At 39.0% G+C, this 27,934-nt stretch overlaps 1 protein-coding gene across 2 annotated transcripts in view; it reads left to right on the top strand.

The window, feature by feature from the left end:
• The first annotated feature begins 210 nt into the window (after window positions 1-210).
• LOC132127590 (relaxin receptor 2-like) overlaps window positions 211-27,934 on the top strand; it is a 53,880-nt gene continuing 26,156 nt past the window's right edge. The window contains exons 1-6 of one of the 2 annotated variants that reach the window (XM_059539514.1): window positions 211-605; window positions 10,415-10,561; window positions 11,049-11,126; window positions 12,589-12,694; window positions 13,594-13,665; window positions 26,221-26,292. In XM_059539514.1, coding sequence (XP_059395497.1) covers window positions 518-605; window positions 10,415-10,561; window positions 11,049-11,126; window positions 12,589-12,694; window positions 13,594-13,665; window positions 26,221-26,292 — 563 coding nt within the window. In that variant the 5' untranslated portion in view covers window positions 211-517. The remainder of the gene's footprint in view (window positions 606-10,414; window positions 10,562-11,048; window positions 11,127-12,588; window positions 12,695-13,593; window positions 13,666-26,220; window positions 26,293-27,934) is intronic. The other variant, XM_059539515.1, reaches the window with a different exon arrangement.

Consider the following 27,934-nt stretch of genomic DNA (forward strand, 5'->3'; position numbering starts at 1 on the left):
CTCGCTTTCGGCATATAATTTACCAATTAACCAATATAATGAAAAAAACTAGTAATTTACCATTAAACTGTGATCAGGTTAATATATAAACTCAATCTAAATAAAATATGTTATGACACTCATATAAAAATACGTGTTTATGATATACGTAGCCTAATTAATACTATGTCTCATACTCTCATCTCATCTCTTCTTACTGATCACAGGAATTGGCGTTCTCACGAAAGAGTAAAATGAAAACAACGACCTCTATACGTAGGCTGCGTTATAATCCCTCACTACGCGTCAGTGACCAAGTTGTCAATGAACGATGTGGAGCTGAGCTTCAGAAGAAGCGCGAGCGGCGGCGTTCGTCATTCCTCTCAGTCCGCGGGAGCGCCGTTAACGCGCTGCAGGTGACGCAAACCGAGCGATGCTCCACCGTTCATCCTCATGAAAGCGACAAACGTGCATCTTCATTTGGAAATAGCGTGATTTTGGAATAGACTGTCCCGTGGGATCGCTGTGAAGCTTCAGAATGAAATCCTTCAAATATCCTTCAAATCCTCTCCTGGAACTAACCGTCATTTGTCTATTCATTCAAAACTCCAGGATGGAGACCGAAGGTAAGATCTTCATTAGGTTGCGTTTAGATGTAAAATGTTATTCAAGCGGGGATTTTCTTACAAACTTTTTCTCATTCATCTCTCGGATCTTTATGCTAATGTAACCTTTTCTGATGATTTACTAGAAGCGGCTATGAGTTGAATTTCTAATGAATCAATTTAATAAAGAATAAAATCTCACTCTGCATAAGATATAGCCTAACTGTTATAGGTTATACACCACGACAAAACAGTTTGACTATGTTTACTAGCCTGAGAAGAAAACACTCGTGTCAGACCTCTGAGGAACTTTTGACCCTTCTCGCAGTACACTCTGTTCTTTAGCAATGACAATATTTTACTTGTTTAACTATCTTACTTTGACTTGAACAACTTCTATCAGATAAAACAAAATGTGGCACATGAGCGATGGAGGCTTTATCGATGCGTATCTACACACTTTTGGTTTGGCTGCAGGTTTTAACTTGTCGCAGTTGTTTGGTCACTCACTCAGGTGCTTCATTCCGCACAAAGACATTCATTTCGCCTCACAGCAAGCACAGGATGTCAACCAGACACACTACAGGTTTTAAAAGTTTCATTCTTATCAACACAAGAAGTAAAGTAAACAGTGGGCACGTATTTTAAGTGGACGGGACAAGAATTAATTAAACGCAAAAGGGCCAGCCAGTGCTTACAGAGCAATGCGTTGCTTGTGTAAATTACATCTATTTTCAGTCTTAGTAACCTACTTCATTCAGGCCTATTAATTTAGCCTAGAATTTATAACATTGAATTTTAATATTTTATTTAGTCTATATGTGCTTTTTTTCTCCCATTTCATTTTTAAAAACCCACGAGTTTTCATCTGTTATATGTTTGTTGAATCCCATTTCTGCTGTTATTATATCCTCATGTTCTTTTGAAATTGACTTTACTGTCTTAATGCCCATATATTTGACTTAATGAAAGCCCCTGGACATATTATTGAATTTTTATCCCTCCATTATGTCACGTAATATGGAAAGTCATTTCAGAAATGTGACTGTTATTCAATATAATATTGTATTTGTAGTAGGGGGAAAATTTGGCTGGAGTGAAATAGTGAAATTTTGCAATCGAAAATTATGTGCATTTATTCATTATTAATACATAACCAAACAAGTAAAGTTAAATAAGGTATGGGCTGGTAGAAAGAGGTTAAATAAGGTGGGACGGGCAAACAATGCAGTGTGCCATGGTGCAGAGGGATCTTATCAGAGGCTTTATTCAGAAGAAGAATATGGCATTCCAAAGAAACATAAGAATCAGGTAGATGCCTTGTTTTATTTAACAAGAATGAAAATGTAATGAGCTTTTTTATGAATCGGAATGAATTTCAGGATTAATTATTCGTAAAACATCTTACACTATGTAAATTGTCACATGCAGTTTAGTGGGGCAATTTACAAATGGATTTATGAATGATTTACAGAGAAATTCATGCTGAAGCAGTAGTTTGGCCTACAGAACATAGAAAATACTTTAGGATTTTTTTCTTTTTAAAGATTTGAAAATACACACATGCAATTCATTGTACATCAGTCTCTCATGTCTTTATTTCATTTGTATTAAATATGGCATCTACCCTGACTAAGGTTATGTGGTCTTCTGGAGATCAAACGCCTTCTTAATGATAATTTACAGGTTCTTTGGATCAGCATATTTGTTTCGGGGTTCTTTAAGTGAAAGTTCTAAAAGATCTTTGATGAACTTTTATACAAAGATGATAGAAGTACCTTCCATTACATAAGACTTTTAAAAAGTCTCTTTGGATCTAATTTGAACTTTTATTGTGAAGAGTGTCTGGTTTTTGTTCCATGGCCTTGGATTTGTAAGTACCTTTGCTGAAAGGCAAAATATTAAATGGTTCACTGGTGTTTGTCTGACACTGCACTTCAAATGGCCAATGTCAAAGACTGCGCTGTGGACAGCAGACTGACTGCAAATGTAATAGTACAGGGGTGTTTTTAATAAGTTGTTCATTATATGAAAGCTCAGTTATTACTCTGTCAACTTCAACGGTTCTCTTCCCAGTTCCCACAGGTCCCTGCTCTTTTAAACTCCTGGTTATTGGTAAAGGCTATAGGCTATACATTGCTCTTGTGTATTTGATTTGATCTTGAAGTGTATTGGTAATGATTTGGGCTGCTTTATACCATAAACAAAATGACAGTGTTGTATGGCTCTTATTTGTATCAAGATTATTTGAATGTTCATTTCACTGTGACAAGCTTTAAGAAATAAGCACCTGCCACCATGTGTAGGAAATAATCCAGACTCATTGACTGCGTCTGTGTTGTTATGGCTCTGCAGATCGTCATTTATATTGTATTATAGTTATATCCACTGATCTATAATGTTCTCTATTATAGATCAGTGGTTATACCTTAGTTTTCACTTATATGTCCTAGATTTGAACTGAGAATTTTGCTTTTGATTTGAAGAAATTTTCTGTTTTATAACTTGAACAGTGAATAAAGACGTAGGAAACTGTATTAATACTGGTTAGCCAGTTTCTCCTTCTGTTAACCAATACGGTTGCCTGGCAACATTGCCTTAAAAAGCCTGTTGCCACTGTCATGATCCTCTTTCCAGATGTTAGTGTCACATGTGAGCCCTCCATAAAGCCACAATCCTAAGTTGTGTGAAACTCAAATGTAAACACAGATCTAAAAAATTTCCACAGTTAAAAAAGCCATCTTTCTGGTCTGCATTGCCATTTGTTTCACTTGGTTTCTTTATCAGATTGTTATATATGTGCTCTCTTGTTTTTCTCTTTTATTTTGTGTCTATGGATTTTTTGTAACATTATCTTCTGTGCTTAGCCTCCAGTAGTGTGCAGAAATTACTGATATGTTCTTTTTCATGCAAGAGCTTAGGGCTGCACAATTAATCAAATTTCTAATCGCGATTACAATTATGGATGCCACAATTACAGAATCGTGCAAAGTGGACACTAATCCGATATATAGCTGACATTTGAGACTTAATACTATAGAAAAGCACTAAAATTCTTTCAGTTAGAGTGTTTTTAGCTTGTTTATTTTCATATAAAAATACGGCATGCAGTTGCATCAAACAATGGTATAAACATCATAGAATGTCAATTGTAATAATTGTAATTAATAGTCCCAATTGTAATTTCAAGTGAATAATCTACAATTGTGAGTTTTGTTATAATAGTGCAGCCTTACAAGAGCTGGCAAATTATTTAAGAAAATGATCAAGCTAAATGCAAATACAATTAAATGAATTACAAACACTTGCATATGGTGCCATTTATAAAGTCCTCAACAATAATTAAATTAAAATTAAATTAAAATTAAATTTAAATTAAATGTATGCATTTAGCAGACGCTTTTATCCAAAGCGACTTACAGTGCATTCAGGCTATCAATTTTTACCTATCATGTGTTCCCGGGGAATCGAACCCCCAACCTTAATTCCCCTGAAATTACATTTACCATAGTACAAAAAAAAAAAAAACCCAAAACCTTTTTGATACTAATGCATATCTGTAGATATATAGATGTAGATAAAAAACTCTGTCAGATAATAATTGGTTTTCTGTTTTTATAATATTTTAAACCTCACTAAATTGTTTCACCATGTGATATGAAAGAATAACATTATTCTAATCTATAGCAATAAAGGTACGAGAGGCCATGCTGTAAATAAATCACTGTTCTCATCCACTGTGCCATTTATTTTTTTAACATCATATGTTATGCTATTTTTGAGCATGAGAAAATGTGAGAAAATTTCTTTTTTTCCCGGCTTTTAGTTGAAAACGGACTGATTCACAGTACAGCTTGAAGAGTTTGCAAGTGACATTAATATTTCCATCGCACTTCTGAAACATTGGGCTTCCACACAGACATGCACACACATCAACAGATTTCCAGTATGAGGGGAATGGTGGGCATGCCCTCAAAATGAAAGGTTAATGACACAACATGAGGTTGGTCATAATTTATTACAGTTCATTTTGCTGAAATACATAATGGAATAGTTTTGACGCTAAATAACCATTGGATAAAGTGGTCAAAGCCGTGTTTATATGTCTGTGTGTGTGAAGCTTTTCAAATAAATGAGTCTTTCACAGGTGTCTTATCAAAGATTGCCTGGTCTAGAGATTGTTTGTCTCATTCATAAAGTTCATAACACAGGTGCCTGTGCTGTATGTTATTCAGTTTCTCACATCACACAAATTGAGGAGGAGAAACTATTTTTTTTTCACATATTAGATTCATTCTGGGCTATTGGATACATTGAACCAAGAGATCGGATGCATTGGAGATAAGTGGCTAATATATAAAATATATTAATATAAACAGAAAATTGGAGCAATGCAGTTATTTAGAGCACTAATATTTGCATAAATTAAAATTGTGATGATACACGGGACATTTACAATACTTTTGCTGAAATTTTACTGTGGCAGTTCAAAAACTGTGAGGAATAGGAAGTTCTCTGCTCCCTCTTAAACAAGGACATCTTCAGGGAGACGTAAAATGTGAATCTGGGTTTTACAGTGCAAATTATTGCATTTCCAGACTATGAAAAAAAACTAAGACTTTTTTTGTAGAATTAAAAAAAGGCTGCTGCAAGATTCATGCCACAAACGTAGAAATCCAACAGATGAAATGTCTCGGAAACACAAAGTCATCTCCTGTGGATTCTTCTGGCTCTCAATACACCTTTTAAAAGAAAAAATTGTTCTCTTGATTTGAAGGACCAGACTTTCTTTTACTTGATCCCAACTTTAAACATGTTCAGAGACACCATGAGCTGATCATTGCTGGAAGGCTGCTAACAAGATCGTGAAAACCAGATTTGCAGGACTCATTGGGCCACCTGGTCCAGTTACTAGGATTACAGCCATTTTATGCAGGAGAGAGAGATAAATGAGAAGGTGACAAGTTTGTGGCTCAGCTTAATCCCTGATTCCCATCTGGAAAATTAAATGCACGATTCACCCTAAACTAAGTTCACCCTAAATTAAGCATTCTGTCATTATTTACTTACTCTCATGCTGTTCCAAACATTTATGCTTATTATTTTTTCCCATGGAACACAAGATAAGGATTTTTTGTGTTTGTGTTTGTTTTTTCATACAGGGACTCTCCACAAAAAAAGTAGCAGTAATATGATACTAGCATACTAATAATGCATAATAATAATGCTTTTTTCCAACCCCTCTAATTCTGTGAGAAATGGGCAGAATGCAGATTTTCTGATTCATCTCAAAATCACATAGCTTTAATGGTTAATTAATACCTGCTCCAGTCCATTTTTTGATTAGTGGTCAAAGTCTGTTTCCTGACAACACTTAGAAATATCTGAACAGCACAGCTGTGCTTTTTCTAAGGTGGTCAGTGCTGAGCCATTCATCACACTGTATAAAGCATGTGTTTTTCAAATACCATGACTGTCATGATTTGACTATTTGTTTACCTATGCATTTATTTTTGAATGTTCACAGGAACACTGCATGCGTTTTGAAAATGTCTTCAGAAGGACATTCCACACCAGTGACAACCATTAAGTTTACAGCCAGGCAATGAAAGCGTTTTTATTGCCTCTGATCAGAAAGTTGTATTTATTTATTTATTTTTCTCTTGGTTAATTTGAAGTGGCATTTGGCCACTTCGTTACTTTATTAAACAGGTTTCCTAATGAGCACTGCATGCTGCATGGATACCATTCAGCCATCCAGTTGGTCGTCCTCATTTAATATTTTTGATCTGGACTTGGCTCTTACATTAATTTGCAGTGATTATCCTGATTAGCATTGGTGTCTAAAAACTAGCTTTTTAGTTTGTTTGTTTGTTTTGAATATGTTGCTTCGAGTGCTGATGTACCCTGATGGCCACATACGGATTTAATAGGAATCTTGGCCACAGAAGGGCAAAACTAGCTATTTGAAGTCACAGACTTAATGTTGTTTCTCAGCTGCATACACATAAAAACTAATGAATACTGGCACCAGAAACATTTTTATGTACTATTTTCCAGGTGGATTAAACATATCAGCTAGAATAGTGCTAGTCTTTTTAATTCTTGGAAGCCAAATATAGATTTAAAGGGGTCATCGGATGCCCATTTTCCAAAAATTGATATGATTCTTTAGGCTCTTAATGAATAGCATACTTTGGTTAAAATTTCTCAATGGTAGTGTAAAAAAACCCTTTTTACTCTGTCAAAATCAGCTCTGTTTTCAGCACGTTGTTCTAGTCCATGTTGCGTTAAATGCTAATGAGCTCTGCTGACCCCGCCGCTTTCTCCCATGAGGTGACGAGCAGACTGTAAACTTCAGCAGCGAAACTTGCTAATTAGCATATATTAGGAAAGGTGATTTCCAAAGATTCATAAAAACCCTTAGATGTAGATGAAGCTGGATCACGAATGATTCGCGCAAACTTAACCGCATTTAGGCGCATTTCCTTCAAAAACGAAAGTAACGTTAATTCTCTGCGTCTTTAACGGCTCAGATGTCAGGGGTAAATGACGACTGCTATATTCATTATTAAATCCAACAACAAAACATCTCAATCACTTAATCAGAGACATTGTTGTCTTTCTCTGCACCGGAGTAGACACAATGATGGACAGCTCACAGCTCACAGCTCACTCAGAGCGGGTCTAAGGTAAAAAGGCCTTGTCAATCAACTATCGTGGGAGGGGCCTGTGCAGAAATCCGTCATTCTGCTAGGAATCTCTGAACAGCCTGATTTGAGAAAGGGGATTTTAAAATAGGGATTTAAAAAAAAAACACTGGGTGGATTTTTATCATTAGAGGGTAGATGTGTACACACTTCTAACACACATTTGTGTTCAAAGAACAACAAAAGTGAATTTTGCATCCGATGATCCCTTTAAATGAAGTCACAGATTGGGGGAACAGCAAAAAAATAAAAAAGAGATAGTCTGCTAAAAATAGGAATGGAAACAAACAAAAGATAATATGACATCTCTCTTGCTTTGTGTTTTGCATTAAGTCCTGCTCCTGGAGAGCTATAGAGTTGTGACGTTCGCGAACGAACCGATTCTTTTGAACGGCTCATAAACATGAACGATGGGAGCCGAGTCGCGGCTGGAGGGGAGCCGTTCTTTCTGTCGTTCTTTTTTCCTATGCGTATTTCACACAGATGCACAAAAATGAGCTCCTCCGCGAGACAGAACAGTTATAGGGGGAGGGGCGCACCCAGCGCAGGCCAACCCTTTATAGCGTGATGATATTAGTTATTAGTTGTGCATGTTCATTGCAGCCCACTTTGTTATTGTTCATTGACTTGAAGGGGCTGATGTCCTATTTGCAAAGTTTACAGTAGTAATAGTATGTAGTATGTAGACATTTCCATTTTATTTATTCTAATTTTATCTACTTTAAATATTTTTTGTTTTCTATCAAAATGTTCTTGTGTGATAACAATGTTCTTGTGTGAAAGTGTTTGTAGTAAAAGCTGTTTTGCACAGAAATTCATTGCAGCCGGCTTTGTTTTTGATGTTTATTTGAGTAGGTATTGTATGAATAACATAAGTCAACGTAGCTTTACACACACACACACACACACACACACACACACACACACACACACACACACACACACACACACACACACACACACACACACACACACATTTTGTACTAAAGGTAAATCCAAAATAGTGATGTCACTGTCTAAGCAGAGGGATTTGTGCAACCCTATGGAATATAGTCCACACATGACAAATGAGGTAATAATCAATATTTCAGAATAATTCAAACTCAGATATTGGTGTGTGATATCTGAGTTTTAATTATTTGGCTACAAATCTCACCTCATCATTCCTCCCAGTGATTATTTCCAGGATAAACTGAGATGCCCCCAAGCTGGCTTCTTAAAACTGACTAAATATTTAAAAAGAGCCGTTCTTTTGAACGGCTCTTTGAAAGGAACGGATCGCGAAGATCCGGATCCCCTCAAAGAGCCATAAATCCCATCACTAGAGAGCTACCATCCAACCCCAATCAAACACACATAAACCAGCTAATCAAGTTGTACAGGATTACTTGAAAATTGCAGGCAGGTGTGTTGGAGCAGGGATGGAACTGAAGTTTGTGAGACGGTAACACTCCAGCAGCGGGGTTGGAGATCCCTGCCCTATTTGGTCAGCACTTTAAATTGTTTTGATTTGACACTCATTTTTATGCTGTGCACACTACAACATTTGGTTTCTGTGGCGTTTTGTTATTGTAATGGATTTGTTTACTTTCTCAACTACTGTTATCCTTTTTTTTTGCTGGCTGACATGTGGTTTTTTAGTCTTGTTAGCATCAGCAAGAATAGGTAGAAAATTACAAACCACTGAGTAATGTTTTGCCCTCTATGTCATCATTTTTTAGCATATGTACAGTACTCATCAATTTATGACTTTCTGGGAACTTCCTGTATATTTTTCAGGTATCATTGCAAATTGTCTTAGTAAAGAAAGTATAAATATATAGTATATAGTATATTTAAATATATTAGAGAATGAAAATCAGAACTACTGGCTTGATGAGGCTGGCAGACAGAAATGTTACTGTTGAGCCAGTGCTAAAAATATTATTCCATGCAGAGTTGTTTTTCTTTCCCAGGAATTTGAGGTTGCATGATGATAACTTGAAGGTGTTTATATGCTTTTTTCTTTTATAACTTGATGTGTGAAAGCCTGTGCTCTAAGCATTTTCTACAGTCTAACAAATGATTCAATTAAAAAACAAAACCAGTTTCTCCAGTTTCTAGGAGCAGTTAAAATCTGGTTCAAGAAAGCATACCAATTAGTTCAAACATTTATTCTTTTTTTCCAAAAAAGAGTGGATATAGCAGCATTATTTACCCTCTTATTACATTTTTAACACATATGAAAGTGTTCCATAATGTTTAATAAAAAATACATTAAAACTCCTACCCATATATGGTAGGCCTATAGAAGAGACTATGGTTGGTCTTATACAGAAGCTATATACACTACAAGCTGTAACTAGCACTGGTTACACCAATAATGTGCAACATATTTATTATAAGCTGCATATATATGCTCTGACAATTGTGTCATTCACTAGCTGTGACATATACAATGTGACAAATAACCCTTAGACATAACAGCGTATTTCTTGTATGTAAGTCTGTCAGAGACAAGCCTATGTTTCATTGTGATAAATCTACGAGTTGGCAGATGCCCCCACTCTCGCAATTTGTGACAAATCCACTTTGTAATGAGTGTTAGTGAGAGCCGATAAGAAAGATCATAAACAAGATTTTTTTATTACGGAAGAGCCTTTGTACAGAACGTTTTGTTTGTGTACTCTGGCGTCTCTGTCACGTCAAATGGAAAGAAGAATAATTGCCTGCCGTAGGGAGCCCCATCTTCATAGACGTCATATTTTCCAATTTCAAAATATAGTATTGTTGTCACACGCTGTGTGTGAGTGCTTTCCATGTCGTTGTATTTACTGCATCTAGAGGCATCAATGTACATGGTTAAGATGATAAAACATATATGCTTAGCAACTTTCAAAAGGGAGAATAATACACTTTGCATATCTTTTGTTGTGACATTGAAGGACAAACTTGATCAAATTCTGCTGTATTTTGGTGCGCATTTGTCTGTTGGCTTATGCTTTCCATCAAACACTGCTGGAGGGCTTCCAGTCATCTACTTTTTCCTGACAGAAGCACAAATTTCTGTAGTGCTTTTTTTTTTTGCTGTTGTAACTTTTCTTTCTCTTCCTTCTTTTGCCTTCTTCTTATCGCCCCCAGCAGCATCCATGATGGCTGGCAGGGCAGTGACAGAAAACTGCCCTTTGGGTCAGTTCCCTTGTGGAAACATGAGTGTGTGTTTGCCCCAGGTCCTTCAGTGCAATGGCCACAGGGACTGCAAGAACGGAGCAGATGAGGAACACTGCGGTGAGGCCCCATTTATCTGTCTTTTTTTACTTTGCTGATAATTGCATGAAATTGGTTGAAGTTTCATTGATTGGTTGAAGCTTCATTGAAAACATGAAGTGTCATTGTTACAGTGTAACTATACATTTAAGTACTGTGTGAAATTAATTAAATACATGTACTTACTATATGGTTAGGGTCAGGATTAGGGTTTAGGGTTACTTGCATGTAATTATGCATAATTATTATAATAATAAGTAAAAGCTACCTGTCTAACAAAGACACTTTTAAATTAAAGTGTTACCGAAATTAAATAGATGTACTTAAAGCTGTACTTAATTCTAATGCCTTTTTGACTTTTAAAAATATGTATATAATCAATTTTACCATGCAGGGTGAGAAGACATCTCTTTTAGACCACAAAAGTCATTCATGTCTTTAAAGTGACATTTTTATATTTTTACAGTGCCTACTTTTTCATACAAAGATGTGTTTTTACTTGTTGCAGGGGACAACAGCGGATGGGCGGATATCTTTGACCGCACTATTAAAAAGGCAGAGCCACAGGACCTTCCTAATGACTGCTGTATGTGTCCCTGTGTTGATCTAATTTCCTTTGGAAAAGATTAGCATGAGTTATGTTATCTTGATGCTCGTCCAAAAAAAACTAGTTTGCTGCTGCAACTTCCATGTGAGGGCCAGACTTAGATTTTTTTTGCCTCTCTAAATCCCTAAACACTGCACGATTTGTCATTGTGAAATAATCGTGGCGATTTCTTTGATCGTGGCTATTATGTCGTACAGTGAGAGAGGTTCTTAGATTGAGACGGTCTTGCAACCAAAGAAAGCCTACGAAACAGAATGATCATCGCACAGTGTGTTTACTGGTACGATCCATGTTTATTGACCAACCAATAGAAATGCGACATGAAATCAACGCGACATGGCGCTAAAACATAAAACTGTTTACCTCTAGCTCTTATCCCTTCCTCTTTCGCCGCTTCCACTTTTTTTCAGCACACATAAAAAATACAATTGCTAAAGTGTGATTTATCATGCTATTTTTGTTTACCACTAGCGCATCCTGATGATATTTTTTCTTCTGTAGTAACGTGCGTCGTAGCGTATGAGTCAATAGGTGTCATCATCGTACAGTCTACACACATGTCGCACAGTGTGACATGCAGTGATCTTATAGGATTGCTAAAATCGTGCAGTATTTTTTGGGCTTAAGAGTTTATTTGATATATTTATAGCCTTAGGCCTTAGTAGTCTACAGGATGCTTTTGAAGTTAGAAATCCTATAGGCTGCTTTTTACTGTAATGTGTTGTAAATCTGCATGAGTTTTACGATTTTGTAGAAGCACATGGTTGGAAATTTATTAGCTTTCAAAGTCCCTTGGCCTTGACATTTTTGTACTTACTGGGGCTTAATACTGACTTGAAAATAAGGGAACTTTATACATTTACATTTATTCATTTAGCTGACGCTTTAATCCAAAGCAATTTACAAATGAGGAATACTATATTAACTTTTATAAATGTACTCGGATTATGAGTATTAATTAGGTGATGCTTGCTCTGTAATTGTCCTGTAAACAGTTTTGCTGAAAGGCACATAAGCAGACAGGAAATTATGATTTTTGAAGAAAAATAAAATAAAATATTATTTTAAATATTACATTATTATTGTTTTATTAAAGAACACGCACTCATACTAATTATATTAATATATATCATATGATATTTACACATTCCTGGTGTGGGATTTTTATTTTCATTTTGGAATTCAATGACTCCTACAAGATTAATGGCATTTAATGGAAACAATAGTTAAATTGATACTAATGTCTATATATTAAATATCTAATTATGTTTAGTTAAATATGTTAGTATTTAAAAGAGAGTGAGGGGGACAGCAAAAGAGTTCATAATTTGAAAAACAACAATAATGCTGTAACATTTTTTTTTGTTTTGTACTAGATGTTATAATAATATGTTACTATAATAATTGAATAATTGTATGTGTTTTTATTGATCTTGTACAGTTGTGCAGCAGTATCCGGAGAGCTGTGATTGCATCAAGACCGAGGTGGAATGTGTTGACGTGAACTTGCATGTTGTACCAATCCTCTCCTCCAATGTGACTTGGTTGTAAGTACATCGAGCTGGGATCCATCTGCAGAGCTTTACTCCTCTGCTCCCACGAGAGGTTATTAATCTGTAGAAGTACAAATTTGGCATCAGTGAGACATAGTGCTTCATCACTGAGCCATAAAGCTTAACGAGATAAAGAGCTTCTTTGTGCTTAACATTTACCAGGCATAGGAAAAATTATGCACATTGCTTGAAAGGTTGGATTTTATTTTGTTGGTTGGTTTTGGTTATGTTTAGATTGTTCGGCATGTGGTGTATTTGTACTAATGGTATTTTGGATTTGTTTTGTTCTGGACTTTGAAGATCATTTGAGATAAACAGGGCAGAACATGTATCTATTGATACTTTATGATTTTCGGAATAAAGATTCTAGAGATTATCTTTTGGAATCTGGGGATGTTTTTGGAAAAAGAGGAATGTTAGATAATTCATATCAGCAGTTTCTAATTTGTATCAGGAAACCACATTGTTTCATTTTTCTGGTATGAAAAGAAAGAGATCATTGACCCGATAAAAGGCAATTCTTTAATAATTTACTCTTGAATGACGCTCATATTCTTCGAAAACTGTATGATTTTTTTTTGCTTGAACACAAAAGGAGATATTTAAAATGGCCAGGTTGTTCTTTCTTTTCTATTGAAGGTACTGAATGTTTGAGCGAGCTCAGAAAATCAAAGCAGTCCATGGAATGAGTTTTGAAAGATTTTCAGTAACTAATGACTTACATATTGGTCTGTTCCTCATACATATCATATGGCTTTAGCTAATGGAATGGAATATAAAAAGAATTGTTTTGTATGACATTATTAGTCACGTAAAAGATTACAGATTTTCCTTTCTCAGATGAACTACACCTGTAATGATGTGTTTGTAATACGATGCTTTATATTTTACAGATCCCTGAAGAACAATAAGATCAGGAATTTGGATGATTACATCTTCACCAAATACACACAACTGCAGAGGCTGTGAGTATCACTTAATTAAGTGTTAAAGTGCAACAACATAATCAGAATCAGCCATGGATGACAAAAACAAGTCAGATAATTGGTTCATATGATAGAGAAAGGCTTCAGAGTTTACTGGGATCTGTAGTTAAAAGGGAAAAGAAAAGAAACAAGAGGCATTCCAATTGCATTAACATCATCTATACTATAAATTTAAGACTGTTGGGCCATTCTATTAAGTTTTCAGCCAATGTTTTTTGAGTCATTCAACAGTTTTCCACTTGCTGTATGTCGCCAGTTCCTGCTGATGTCTAAGTTTATGGAGGCTGTGAAATTTCCAATATCTAATGAACCAAAATATCTCAACTCTGAGAACTTTGGGTTATGTCTTGAAACCTTGGTTGTCTGAGGGAGATGAGTGCAATATCTCATACATTTTCTGGCCACCATGCAACCTTTTATAATAAGACTTTTAGGCCACTAGACAGTACAGCCTCCTGTCTACACAATCTACTGCTTAGACCTTCATTCATAATTCAGTTTGTTCAGATCTGATCTTATGATTTTATACTGGTGAGGTTTATGTGCTCTAAAAATAAGTTTTACTTTCTAATTTTTCTCAAATATTTTTAATGGAAAGCAAGACAAAACTGAAGAAAACTTTTTCAAATCAGTTAAGAAATGAGAGCGTCACAGATTTTTGATTTCATAATGTTTGATTAGTTTTGTTTGTAGTTCAGTTAATAATTTTCTCATTCAGATTTTTTTTTTCACTTCAGATAAGATGTACAAGTGTTCTCCATTACGGAAAAATGTTGAAAAGGACAAACATTTTTAAATGAAATTCCATTGGTCAGAGGTTGAACACCTTCATTATGTTATGCTTTCAGTTTAAATTTAAATTGATTCATGGGGATCCATATCTTGACTGCAAAGGCACTAACAAGTTTGAATAATTGATTCTCCTGAATACTTTTCAAATGAATGTAATTTGGTGAGTCAAGCTGATTTAATCCCACTGTTTGCTGTTAACTGGCAATAGCGAAAACACACTATTTCATCTTGTATTTGAGGTCTTTATAATGTAACTTGTACACCAAGAGAATTATGCATTTAGTAAGATATATGCACAACGTGATACAGTATATGCAACAATTGATGTGGATGTTTTCACTGTATTTTTGATTGATATAAATTATTAGATGATGAGATGTTTGTCTGTGTCATAATTATGGGTTAGGCCTCTGATTCATTGTGCAGAAATAAAGAGAAGACACCACTGGCTAGACAACGCCTATAGCTGAGAACAGACTTTATATCCACCCTATCTAATAACTGAAATAGGCCTGCACAGGGTGTCTACAGAATATAGGGCTTCATGGATTGGCACACAATTGTCCCAATCAGAGATCTTTGATGTCAAGTGAGTGAAAATGAACTGAGTGAGCTTTGAGTACCATCTCAGCGAGACAGGAAAATAAATAAAGTTCCTAAACGTAAGTTAGGGAGGTGCAAGCCCATCTATTCTTTCAATCAACAGCCAGAGTATATAAGCAGCTGCTTACCTCTCTGCAGTCTGAGCTGTTCCAGCATCCCTCCACCTCCCCAATCTCCACCTTCCTCTTAGGTAGCTTGCCATCTGTAATCATCCTATATCGAGTCTCTGTGGCGGTTTAACAGAGCTCGAGTCATCAGTGGACAGCAAACCAAATAAGTTTAAACATAAAAAAAACATTTCTCTTTATTTATTCCTTTTTCTAGCTTGTACTTATTTGAACAATGTCTAAAACTTGTTATTACGAACATTTCCTATGTCTGTTTGCCTCTTTAAGAAGAATTGTTTTATGTATCCCCCAATTATAAGTCGCTTTGGATAAAAGCATCTGCAAAATGACTAAATGTAAATGTAAATATTTTCCTAAAGATTATATGGGCAAACAAACTCATTAAATTATTTTATTATGAAGAAACACACTTCTTTTCTTTTCTTTGATAGAATATTTTCTTTGATAGTGTTATTAGTTTTGTTAAATAGTGATATTTAGTTTTGCCCCATCTTGAAACACATTACTCCAAACGCACATTTAGTACTGGGTACAACTCATAATTGATAACGTGCCATAAAGTTCAGCTTATTTTACACATAATGTTTTTGAACAATGATAAGAAAAACTTGCAGTGGCATGTGGTGATGAGGATAAATTCCCTCTAAAGCCACAGACTAATACATTTTTTTAGAAGACTATAAAAGGGACAGTAAAGGGCTGTTGGGACCATCTGTGGAATGTTAAGACAGTCTAAATGACAGATGTCCTCTTTGTTTAGCTTTTTACAGCAGTTTAGGCCTATTGATCTGAAAATCTTTGATTGTATGACTTTTGATTTAATTTTTTTTGCCACTATTAATTAACGGATATATAGATCCAAGTTAAATGTAGTATTAACATCTCATTTTTAGTTTTTTGATCCGATCACTATAACAACATTATGAAGTTGTCAGAAATGTTCAAATGCAAGAGAATTTTAGAGACCTAGTGTCTCAAAACATTTGGATATTTTTGTTTATTAATATTAGAATTTGCAGCAGGAGTATTCCACGCAAAAATTTAAGTTGGCTGAAAATATACTCAAGATAGAGAAACAGATTTGCAATGAATGGGTGAAAACATCACATTCACAATAATCCACAAGTAACAACCTCAAATAACCTCTTGTGAATGAAAAGCTGGGTGTTTGTAATAAACAAATTAATTATGACATTTATAAGTTGCTTCTAACTAAAATATGAGTAATCTATCCATAATTTTGCTTTCTTCAGTGAAAAAATCTTGTAGTCTTTTATTTTCCCCCGGCACAACTGTTTAAAGTTAAAACATCTTAATAATGCATGTGTTTTTTTTTACAAACACACAGCTTTTACTTTTAGGATTATTGGTGTGATGTTTTTATCAGCTGTTGGGACTCTCATTCTGACGGAACCCATTTCTAGAAATTTGTTCCAATTTTTTTTTTTTTTTATGGCCAGGAGGTAAATTTTCATTTTAGGTGAACTGTTCCTTTAATATGTGTAAATGTTATTGTATTAAATATCAAATATCTAACCAAGTGGCATCTACATAAAAATTATTTTTACTTTACTAAGTCTTTTTTTCAGTAATGTTTAACAAACTGATCTCAGGGTAAAGTAATTTTCTGGTTCATGCAGCTGTCATAACAGTGATTATGAAAATGTTCCACTAACCTTTGAAAAATCTAAAGTGTCCAAAACATTTTGTTTTAACATTTTATGCGCACAGCTCTTCCTAGCATGACAATGCATTCTTCAGGGCTTCCCATTGCTAAACTTCCCTTCGCCTTGTTGGGAGCATGTGGTGATGGCTGTTAATGTTTGCAGGTAAGAGCTTTAGAGCTCCACTTTTCTCACTGGGTCAGTGTGTCCCTCACAGGAACCTCTGAATCAAGAGCATGCTTTTGATCTCATTTCACTTGAACTGCAAATTCATTTTTAAGCTCTTTTGCACCCAAGAAAAAAAAAGTGGCAGATGAGATTATCATCCTTCATCCAAATTAACGTAATAAGAAGAGAAGCCATTTACTGAGTTCTAATTTTGGAGGGTTTAGTGCCCATTCAAACCTATTTAAATGCTTTGAATGTACAATACGTTCTATTTAAAATACTGTAGTAGTTCAGTCCTCTCCAGCGAAGACTGAGCGTTTATAGAAACCAACTCAGCTCCAAGTTCACCGCCTGCATCTTAAAGAGTCTGCATCTGGTCAGATCTAAATGAGATGATCAAGGATGCTAGAGCATCTTATTTTATATAACTGATATCTGCCTGCTAAAGGAATCTAAAACTATATTTGAGACTATTAACAATATTGTTTCTCCTGCTACATCTCTTGTCCCTTTGTTTTCTAATGATAATTTTAATAATTTTTCTCTCATTTTGTGGTCAAGGTCAGGGTTGTCAGGGCAAGCTTTGCACAGTCAGAAAACCCTCTCATAGTTATTTGACGAAGACTGTACATTTTGGACTCTTTTTGCCCTATTTCCCTGAATGACATCCTTAAGTTAGTGGGTAAGATGAAACCTTCTCAAAGCCCTGTGGATATTTTGCCTACATCTTTGTTTATGAAATTGATTACATTTATTGGTATATGTAATTATATATACTGTAGGTGTTTTAAACCTACTGATATTCAGCCTCCCTTGAAAAAGTGTAATCTTGGTGCTACATCATTGAACAACTATATGCCTATTTCTAAACTGCTTTTCATCCCTAAAATCTCAGAAAAGGTTGTGGCAATGCAGTAAAATACTGTTTTGGAGGCTTATAATATATGTGATAAATTTTTGTCCGGCTTTCTTAAAAAACATTTAACTGAGACTGCCCTCCTTAGGGTCTCAAATAACATTTTGATGGCTGCTGATGCAGGTGAATGTTCTGTGATGATTTTGCTAGATCTCAGCGCAGTGTTTGATACCGTTGATCACTGCACTTTGATTAATAGATTGTATTCTCTAGTGGGCATTTCTGGATCAGCTCTGGTCTGGTTATCCTCCTATCTTTCTGACAGAAGTTTTTCGGTGTCCATAGGAACTTACATATCAGACTCTGCTCCTTTGTCCTGTGGTGTACCACAAGGTTCTGTGCTTGGCCCTCTGCTTTTTAATCTGCATATGCTTCCTCTAGACAAGATTATTGGTAGTTTCAAATTAATATCTTATCATTGTTATGCCGATGACATCCAATTATACATTTCTTTTAGTACTGATAAACAAACTGTCCCTTTTGTAGAATTGTCTAGTCTCCATTAACAAATGGATGGCAGATGGGGATTTTTGCCCCAGACAACATTACTTCTAAGATTATAGGCAGGTTATTGGAGGTCTGCCATCCACTGACTGCAGTGACATAAGACATTTGGGTGTTATTTTTGACAGATCTATATGTTTTAACAGTCATGTAAAGTCTGTAGATTGTTCATGTTTTTTTTTCTATCTTAGGAACATTGCAAAGATTAGATCTATGGTTTCAAAAAATAGTTGGAGATGCTATTCATCCCTTTATCTCTTCACGCTTGGACTATTGCAATGTTCTGCACACTTGTTTGAACAAATCCTCTATGGTTCGATTGCAAGTTGTACAGAATGCAGCTGTAAGGCTTTTGAATAGGACTAGCAGGAGGTCACACATTACCCAGTGCTTAAGGCCCTGCCTTGGTTTCCCATTGGTTTTAGTGCATTTAAAAATTTTAGTCATTACTTACATAGCCCTACATGGTCAAGCACCTTTTTGTATCGAGGATCTCTCCCCTAGTCAGCCTTTGAGGTCTTCTGACGTAGATCTTTTAACTATTCCCAGAACACACCTTAAGACAAAGGGTGACCATGCTTTTTGTGTTGTGGCTCCAAGGCTCCGAAACTCTGCCCATAACATAGAGAACTGTGGGTTCTCACTGCACGATTTTCAAAGTCATTGGATCACTGTTGTTTTCACACTGCACGACTATATGGGATAGCATTTAGTTGCTGCTGTGTTCACATTGTACGATGGTTCGGCCATAGAAGGTGCATGCACACTGCATGACTTTACAATAGGAAGAATCACAGAAAACTCTGTCTGGTCTGCAAACTATGTTCCATATAACTCCTTCCCGGACTTCCTGCTGCCCTGTTTCTTGCTCTCTCATTGGCTGTAGGTCATCACTGATGTATTTTTCAGTCAGAACTAATTTCAAACTCATTTCACACAGCAGGATTTTGAATCACTGATCGGTCCAGATTTTTTACATGACAAATATTTAGGCGATTCTCTATGATTGTGTCTTTGATATTTCATACTGCATGATTGTCACTCACATGAATGATTTGCCTCTTATTTCGGACGTTTGTTCGCAATTTCACAAAACCTGTCAGCGAGTGAAAATTGGGGCTAAAATTCTGCAGTGTGTGGCAAAAGCATAAATGAAAACGTCTCTAGGTTACGTATGTAACCATAGTTCCTCGAGGGAACGAGACGCTGCGTCGAAGCGCTTTGGGGAACGCGTACAGCGTACGCGACTCTGAATATCGTGTGTAATCAGTCCAATGGAAGGGCGTGACGTCACCGACGTGGTGACGTAAGCGACCAGGAAGCTATAAAAGCACGTGCCACGCAGCTGGCGTCAGCTTCGAGTACCAGCAAGCGCCGGCAGGGGTGCCGGGGGTATGGCTCCGAGACGCAGCGTCTCGTTCCCTCGAGGAACTAGGGTTACATACGTAACCTAGAGACGTTCCTCTTCAGGAACTCGAGCTGCGTCGAAGCGCTTTGGGGAACGAGTCCTAACGCCGCCAGACTACCAAACCCCTGCCTGGTGTGTATCCGAAGAGCACAGCTCAGGACAGGAGGACAGAAGCGCCTGGAGTGACTGGCATATCTAGGCCATAGAACCTAACAAATGTAGAGGGCGTGGACCACCCCGCAGCGTTGCAAATGTCCAGCATGGATACACCTGCTAAGAAGGCCTTAGAGGCCGCCATACCCCGAGTAGAGTGAGCCTTGGCTCCCGACAGCGGGGGACGACCAGAGGACTCATAGGTGACGTTGATAGCCTCGACTATCCAACGACTAATAGTCTGCTTAGAAGCAGGAGAACCCCTCTTGGGGGGACCGTAGCACACAAGCAATTGGTCAGTTTTTCTCCACAGGGCAGCTCTGTGGACGTATGCGTCCAGTGCTCGAACCGGACACATATACAGTTTAGCTTCGCCTGGTCGGGCTCCCGTAAGGGAGGAGGACAGAAGGCCTGCAGCACTACAGGTCGTGGTGTAACAGAGGGAACCTTGGGAACATATCCCGCTCGAGGGTATATGAACGCTTTAGTCATGCCTGGTGCAAACTCAAGATAAGAAGGGGCCACCGAGAGGGCCTGAAGATCTCCTACTCTCCGCAGAGAGGTAATAGCCAACAGAAAAGAGGTTTTAAGTGTGAGATGTCTGTCTGAGATATCTTGAATAGGTTCAAACAGGGGTTTGCACATAGCCTCTAACACCACAACCAAGTCCCACGGGGGAATACAGGACCGTACTGGAGGTCTCAGCCTCAGTGCACTGCGGAGGAAACATGTAACTAGGGGGTGTCTTCCCAGAGACTGACCGTCGAGAAGGGTGTGGTAGGCCGCAATGGCCGCCACGTAGACCTTCAGAGTAGAGTGGGTCAACCCTGCAGAGAGCCTAGCCTGTAGAAACTCCAGAATTGTACCAACTGGGCAGTTTGCTGGGTCTAGCTGGTGGTCTCTGCACCATGAAGTGGAAAGCTTCCACTTCAGGGCGTACAGTTTCCTCGTAGAGGGAGCTCTGGATTGGAGTAGGGTCTCCACAACCTCAGTTGAGAAACCAGCTGCTACCAGTTGTGCCCCCTCAGGGGCCACACCCACAGCTTCCACAACTCCGGGCGAGGGTGAATTATCGTGCCCTGCGCCTGTGAGAGTAGGTCTGTCCTGATCGGTATCTCCCACGGAGAGCCGTCGAGGAGCGAGACTAGATCTGAGAACCATACTCGGCCCGGCCAGAACGGGGCTACTAATAACAGACGGACCCCGTCCCGGCGTACTCTCGCCAGAACTCCCGGAAGCAGAGCGATAGGGGGGAAAGCGTACAGACGAAGCCTCGGCCAGGTCTGTACCATAGCGTCCAGTCCCAGAGGAGCTGGATGAACTAGAGAGAACCAGAGGGGACATTGTGACGTCTCCTGAGTCGCAAAAAGGTCTACTTGAGCCCTGCCAAACACTCTCCATATCTGATCTACCACCCTGGGTGAAGTCTCCATTCCCCGGGCCTCGGCCCCTGCCTCGACAGTATGTCTGCTCCCATATTTAACTTCCCAGGAATATATACTGCTCTTAATGAGAGGAGTTTGTTCTGGGACCACACCAGGATCTGGTGCGCCAGCTTGTACAAAGGGCGCGAACGCAGACCGCCCTGGTGGTTGATGTAAGAGACCACTGATGTGTTGTCGGTGCGCACCAACACATGGTGACCTCTCAGGTCTGGGAGGAAGTGCTTCAGTGCACGATAAACTGCTAGCATTTCTTGACAATTGATATGCCACGTTAGATGGCGATCGCTCCACAGACCACGGGCAGGGTGGCCACTCATGACCGCACCCCAGCCGGTGAGGGACGCGTCCGTCGCTAGTGTCACACGGCGACAAGGAGCTCCCAGCACCGGGCCCTGATTCAAGAACCAAGGTTTCTTCCACATGTCTAAGGCACGGAGGCAGCGCCGCGTGACCTTGATAGTGCGAAGCGGATTGCCCCTCGGGGAAAATCCCTTGGTCTTGAGCCACTACTGTAGGGGTCTCATGTACAGCAGGCCAAGAGGTATCACGTTGGACGCAGCTGCCATCAGACCCAACAATCTCTGAAATTGTTTGACAGTGAGTGACTGGCCTTCTCTGACTCTCTTGACTGAGATGAGGATCGACTCGATACGAGCAGGGGACAATCGTGCCTGCATCGCGGTCGAATCCCATACTACCCCTAGATAGGTGGTTCTCTGAGCCGGAGAAAGTACACTCTTCTTGGCGTTCAGTCTCAAACCCAGCTCCCCCATATGTGCGAGAACGACATCTCGATGTCGAACCGCAATCTGCTCTGACTGAGCTAAAATCAACCAATCGTCGATATAATTGAAAATGCGGATGCCCTGCGTGCGCAGGGGGGCCAGAGCCGCATCTACACACTTTGTGAACGTGCGGGGTGAGAGTGCGAGGCCAAAGGGAAGTACTCGATATTGGTAGGCTTCGCCCCCGAAAGCGAACCTCAGAAACTTCCTGTATTGAGGAAGGATGGAGATATGAAAATATGCGTCTTTGAGATCTATCGTGACAAACCAGTCCTCGGACCTGATCTAAGCTACAACATGCTTGATTGTGAGCATTCTGAACTTCAGTCTCATAACTGAACGATTTAAGACCCTCAAGTCTATAATCGGACGCAGCCCCCCATCCTTCTTTGGAACTATGAAATACCGGCTGTAAGATCCGGACTCCCTGTCCTGAGGAGGGACCACCTCGATGGCCCCCTTCTCTAATAGGGTTTTCACTTCCTGTTCCATAACCAGACCCTGCCCGGGGCCCACTATCGTGTGAACAACCCCGTTGAATATAGGCGGTACGGAGCCGAACTGAATGCGGTAGCCTTTTTCTACTATATGCAGGACACAACGAGATACATTTGGCAGTAGTTTCCACGCTGCTAAATAATCTACTAAGGGAATCAGTCTCTCGAGACTGACCTCTGGTGTAAGAGACCCCCGCAGGGGCGGTGAGCGTCCCAGCCCCGCTATGCGCACGGGCGGAGGATACTGAGAACGATGGCTCAGCGGAGGCTGCCCTCTGAAACCCCGGGCCATTGGCGTCAGGGTTTCTTGGCCGAGGACTTCTTAGCTTCGATAACCGCCCTTAAATCTAATTTGGGCTTAGAAGACCTCGGCCTAGACGCTCTGTTTCTGGGCCTCGCGGCGTGAGGAGCTAGGGTGCGGCTGGGGCATCTCCTTCCCAGATGCCCCGAGGGAGCGACGAGGGAGGAACTTATGGAACGCCGCCGCCTGTTTGCGGGCCTCCTGGAACCTGTCGACGACAGAATTAACTGCGTCGCCGAACAGGCCAGTCGGCTGGATCGGGGCATCCATGAGGCAGACCCTGTCCCGTTCTTTCATATCGGACAGGGTCAACCATAAGTGCCTCTCCGCGGCCACCATAGCTGCCATGGACCGCCCAATCGCTCGGGCGGTCTCCTTGGTGGCGCGGAGGGAGAGATCAGCGGTACTTCTTAATTCAGAAATATCATGGGACTTGATCTCCTCTCCCTCATCTAGCTCCTTAAGCAGGTCGGCCTGGTACGCCTGTAACACCGCCATGGTGTGCAGACACGCACCAGCCTGACCTGCAGCCGCATACCCTTTGCCCACCAAAGCCGAAGTTGTTCTTAGTGGCTTTGAGGGCAATGCCGGGGCCTTCAGAGACGATGCCGCGCCAGGGGACAGATAGCTCGCAAGCGTCTCTTCCACCCGGGGCATCGCTCTATAACCGTGCTCTCCCATCCCCACTACATTTCCGTAGTAATCATACGAGGGGATGTAGAGGCGGGCCGAGAATGGACGTTTCCACGACCTGGCGATCTCATCATGCAGGTCGGGAAAGAATGGAAGGCCCCGGCTGGGAGGTGGCTGACTCGCGCGCAGGAAGCGTTCATCCAGCTTGCTTCTCTGCGGTTCGGTAGACTTTTCGGCGGGCCAATCGATACTTAATTTGGCCACCGCGCGAGTAACCACCTCTAAGAGCTCCTCATACTGTAGCGAGTGGGGTGGCGAATCCCTATCGAGCGACTCCACATCGACCTCCACGGAGGAAGAGAGGCGGAGCGTCGATCCCTCACCCTGAGTGGAAGGAACCGCTGTGCGTGCTTCCGACTCTAGGGATTGGGTGCCGGATCTGGCAGAAGTGGAAGGAGATAGGGACTGGCCCGTCTCCATTCCCTCTACCAGATCGACTTGCGAACCCCACGAGTGCAGCCGCCGTTCTGCCTCGGCAGAAGCGGGACCAGCACCGCGGGGAACGCTGGCGAAGGCCCCCTCCTCGTAGAGGGCCCTCCGGGAACGAAGCAGCCGCACCGACATTCGCTCACAGTGCGGGCAGTCGGCCCCCTCGAGAGCCGACTCAGCGTGCTTCGAACCCAGGCAAACCACGCACAGGTTGTGTGTATCCCCACCCGTTATATATCTCGGGCAGGGAGGAACACACAGCCTATAACACGATTTGGAATCGCCATCTGAGTGCTTAACTTTCGCCTTGCTTTTTGGCATGTCTAGGAGCTCTTTTAACTGGACAGACAACAGTAAATAAGACTCACAAGACGGGCAAATGACATTCACACACAGAGCGCTTGCTGAAAGACGCGAAGCTGATGCCAGCTGCGTGGCACGTGCTTTTATAGCTTCCTGGTCGCTTACGTCACCACGTCGGTGACGTCACGCCCTTCCATTGGACTGATTACACACGATATTCAGAGTCGCGTACGCTGAACGCGTTCCCCAAAGCGCTTCGACGCAGCTCGAGTTCCTGAAGAGGAACTACAGAATTGTAAAACTTAGATGCTTTTGTAAGCCCAGAACGGTGAAAGAAAGAGGAGAAAACAGTGATCTAAGTGTGTTTAAATATAAAGTCAAACATTTGCCTGTGATTTATTTATTTATTTATTTATTTTCAATTGGAAGACATTTTATTTATTTATCATTATAGATTTTATTAGTTTCTTGAAAAGTTATGTTCAAAATTAATGGCACAAATCTTATTAATATTTTAACTGTATTTTAAATTATGCCTTGCATTTTGTGTTTTAGGATTACAGGAAATGTCTGTAAACCATTATTACTGAACAATGCAACTAGCGACATAATTCACATGTGATATGTGTACTGCTAGGCATCTATCTCCAGCTCTCTTCAAGCTGATATGCTGCTTGGCTTGCTAGGTAATCAGCGGTTTCCTCTTTTTGTGTGATTTAGTGGGAAAACGTTTTTTTTTTAATTATTTGAGTCACTTTTCAAAATTTGCTTTTCAAAAGTTGCCATTTAAATAAAAAGAAAATCATATTGCAATTTCAGTAAAGTTTCTAGCTCATGGATCCAAAAATGAATTTAGAACCCCAACACTAGCCTCACCGGCAATAGTCCTGGATTTAAATAATTGATATAGCTAACATATGCTAATATAAAACAGAGAACAGGACCAGAGCATTTTCCAGGATCTGGGACAAAGGCCAAAACATCAGTGGCATGTTGAAGGTCTGACAGATTAAGATTTACAAATTACAAATTATTTTTCAAGTATTTTCGAGATTACCTACAGTGGATCACCTCAGATGTAGTTATTTATTAATTAAGTAAATTAACATCTGGGTATGATGCCAGTGCTCGCTTGTGCCTCTGTTTTCTCCCTCCTTACTCTCATCATATGGTCCATTCCTTGAAGTAAATAGGTAGAGGTAAACATTATTTGCTTTCTGTCTCACACATATAAACAATTATTAGTAGTATTGCTCAATGTTCTAATGCTTTATAGCCTTGTTTGACTTGAAAATATCTAGAGATATAAAATATATAGAGATGGCTGTATTTCAATAGTTAAGAGCCTTGTCAAAAGAAAAGAATGTCTGTGTGATGAGGTAAACAATATAAAAGTCTCAGTCCACCTTCTGTCATAACGTTGTAAATGAGGCTTAAAAAAATGAGGTATTAATTGACATAAAATGTATTAGGTAAAAACATTGGGACATTACAGTGAACCATATGATTAGTGTACAGTATTATGATGACTTGTACAAACACAACGTTTTTCGTGTGGTGTTTGGGAATGGCTATTTAGCAGTGGCTTTGTTTTCAAATTTTACAATGCAACTTTTTAGATTTTAAAGCTGAATATCTGGCCATTTATGGTGTCTGATGTCCAAAAGAGCATCCAAACCAAGAATGATTAATAGTATCCATTAATATTTTTAGTGCTTATTTGTTCCAACTTTCTTTTTGAGCAGGTTTCTTCAGAACAACGTAATTCAGATGGTCTCAAGCTGTGCCTTCAGTGGACTATACACTCTAGAAAAACTGTAAGTTCTTCTCTCTCCTTATCTTTCACTTGAGATCAGCTTTTTGAAAAGATTATAAATATCAACTCTGTTTTGGAGTTACTGATCAGTGCAATTTTATTAACTTTTATTAGCATCTGCTCCTTCATGAAAAGCTGTGTGGTCATGAAATTTTATGCTGTTTATATATTAAATATATTTATTTATATATAACAAATTATATGAATATACATATATACATGTAAATACTATAATAAAATGTAATGTTTTTTTTATTAAATGAAGACGTGTAAAATTCACTTTTGTTCATTTTTACTCATAAAGATAATTCATGGTAAATTTGCCATGATTAAGTGGAAGATTTACACTGGATAACACACTATTAAAATAAAAATGTCTTGATATTCCCACTATATCCAATAGATGGCAGAAGAGGATAACTCATTTGTCACGTTTACCATTTCCACTCTGCAAAATAGTTATTTTCACATGTTTTGCTTTTGGATTTATACTAGAGGTGCACGATTTTGAGAAAAAACCTAATTGCGGTTTTTCTGACAAATATTGCGATTGCGTTGCGATTTTCGATTTTTGCGTTCAATGCTTTTAAGTGCATAAAACCGGATCTGGATCTGGCCACGGCACGTCAACATATTTTACATTTAGCACTCTTTTGCTCTACGTCGTTCTTCGCGAATCCAAAATAAGTCCAAACAGCTGAAGTACCACCCTTCTTGTTAACCAAGTGCTCCCCCGCTTCCTCTCCCGTCACCCAAGAATGCGCAGTTACACAAGCTTTTTCTGGCACAATTCGAGGTAAACGTTGTGTGTTAGCTGCTTTTCTGCTGACAGAAAGCCGATGCACTGCATACAACCTTGTTTTTCCATTGCCATTTCTAATTGGCCAGCAAGCCAGGAACGCGAGATTCGACCAGTTTGATTGGCTAATAGGTTTGTCACTCAAATGTCAGAGGCGGGGGAAAAAACCTCAGACTCCTGAGGTTAGGTTATTGCGGGAGTTAAAACCTCAATATCGATGCGATAAAGGTTAATCGTGCAGCCCTAATTTATACTTAGAATCATAAATTCTAACAAATCATCTTTTTGTCAGTTCACCATCGTTTTGTACTGAAGAATAGAGTAGCAAAAAGTTTTTTAAAAACTCGGATCATCGGATTTACATGAATCACACAAATGGCCCAATGATTTAACAATGATAATTTTTAGCAAACGTTTATTAGTTTTTCATCCTTGTTAACCATCTTCTTAGTTTCTCTCAAATGTAAATCAAATGCTCATGCATTCACAAACATATCATAATCTTTTTTTTTTTTTTTTTTTTTTTGAGCAATAAAGATACTCAGAAATGAACTGATATTCACTTTGCCCCTTTAGGCAACAATGTTAAATTGATTTAAACAATGTTAAACAACAATGTTAAATTGATTAAAAATGACTTATAATAGGGTAAGCTTACCAGTCCTGCTGTCCACATTTCAATGCATTGTTTATCCTTTTTCTTTTCTGCGCCCCATAATGTTCATTTTGGTCATATGTCTGGACTGTGACAGTAATTTGTTTGTAGACTGAACGGTTGATATGTACTCAGTTTATAATAAATACATTTTTGAATTCATTAAAACATATTATTTTTAACAACTGA

Source organism: Carassius carassius, chromosome 45, assembly GCF_963082965.1.
Source record: "Carassius carassius chromosome 45, fCarCar2.1, whole genome shotgun sequence".
NCBI classification, from domain to species: Eukaryota; Metazoa; Chordata; class Actinopteri; order Cypriniformes; family Cyprinidae; genus Carassius; species Carassius carassius.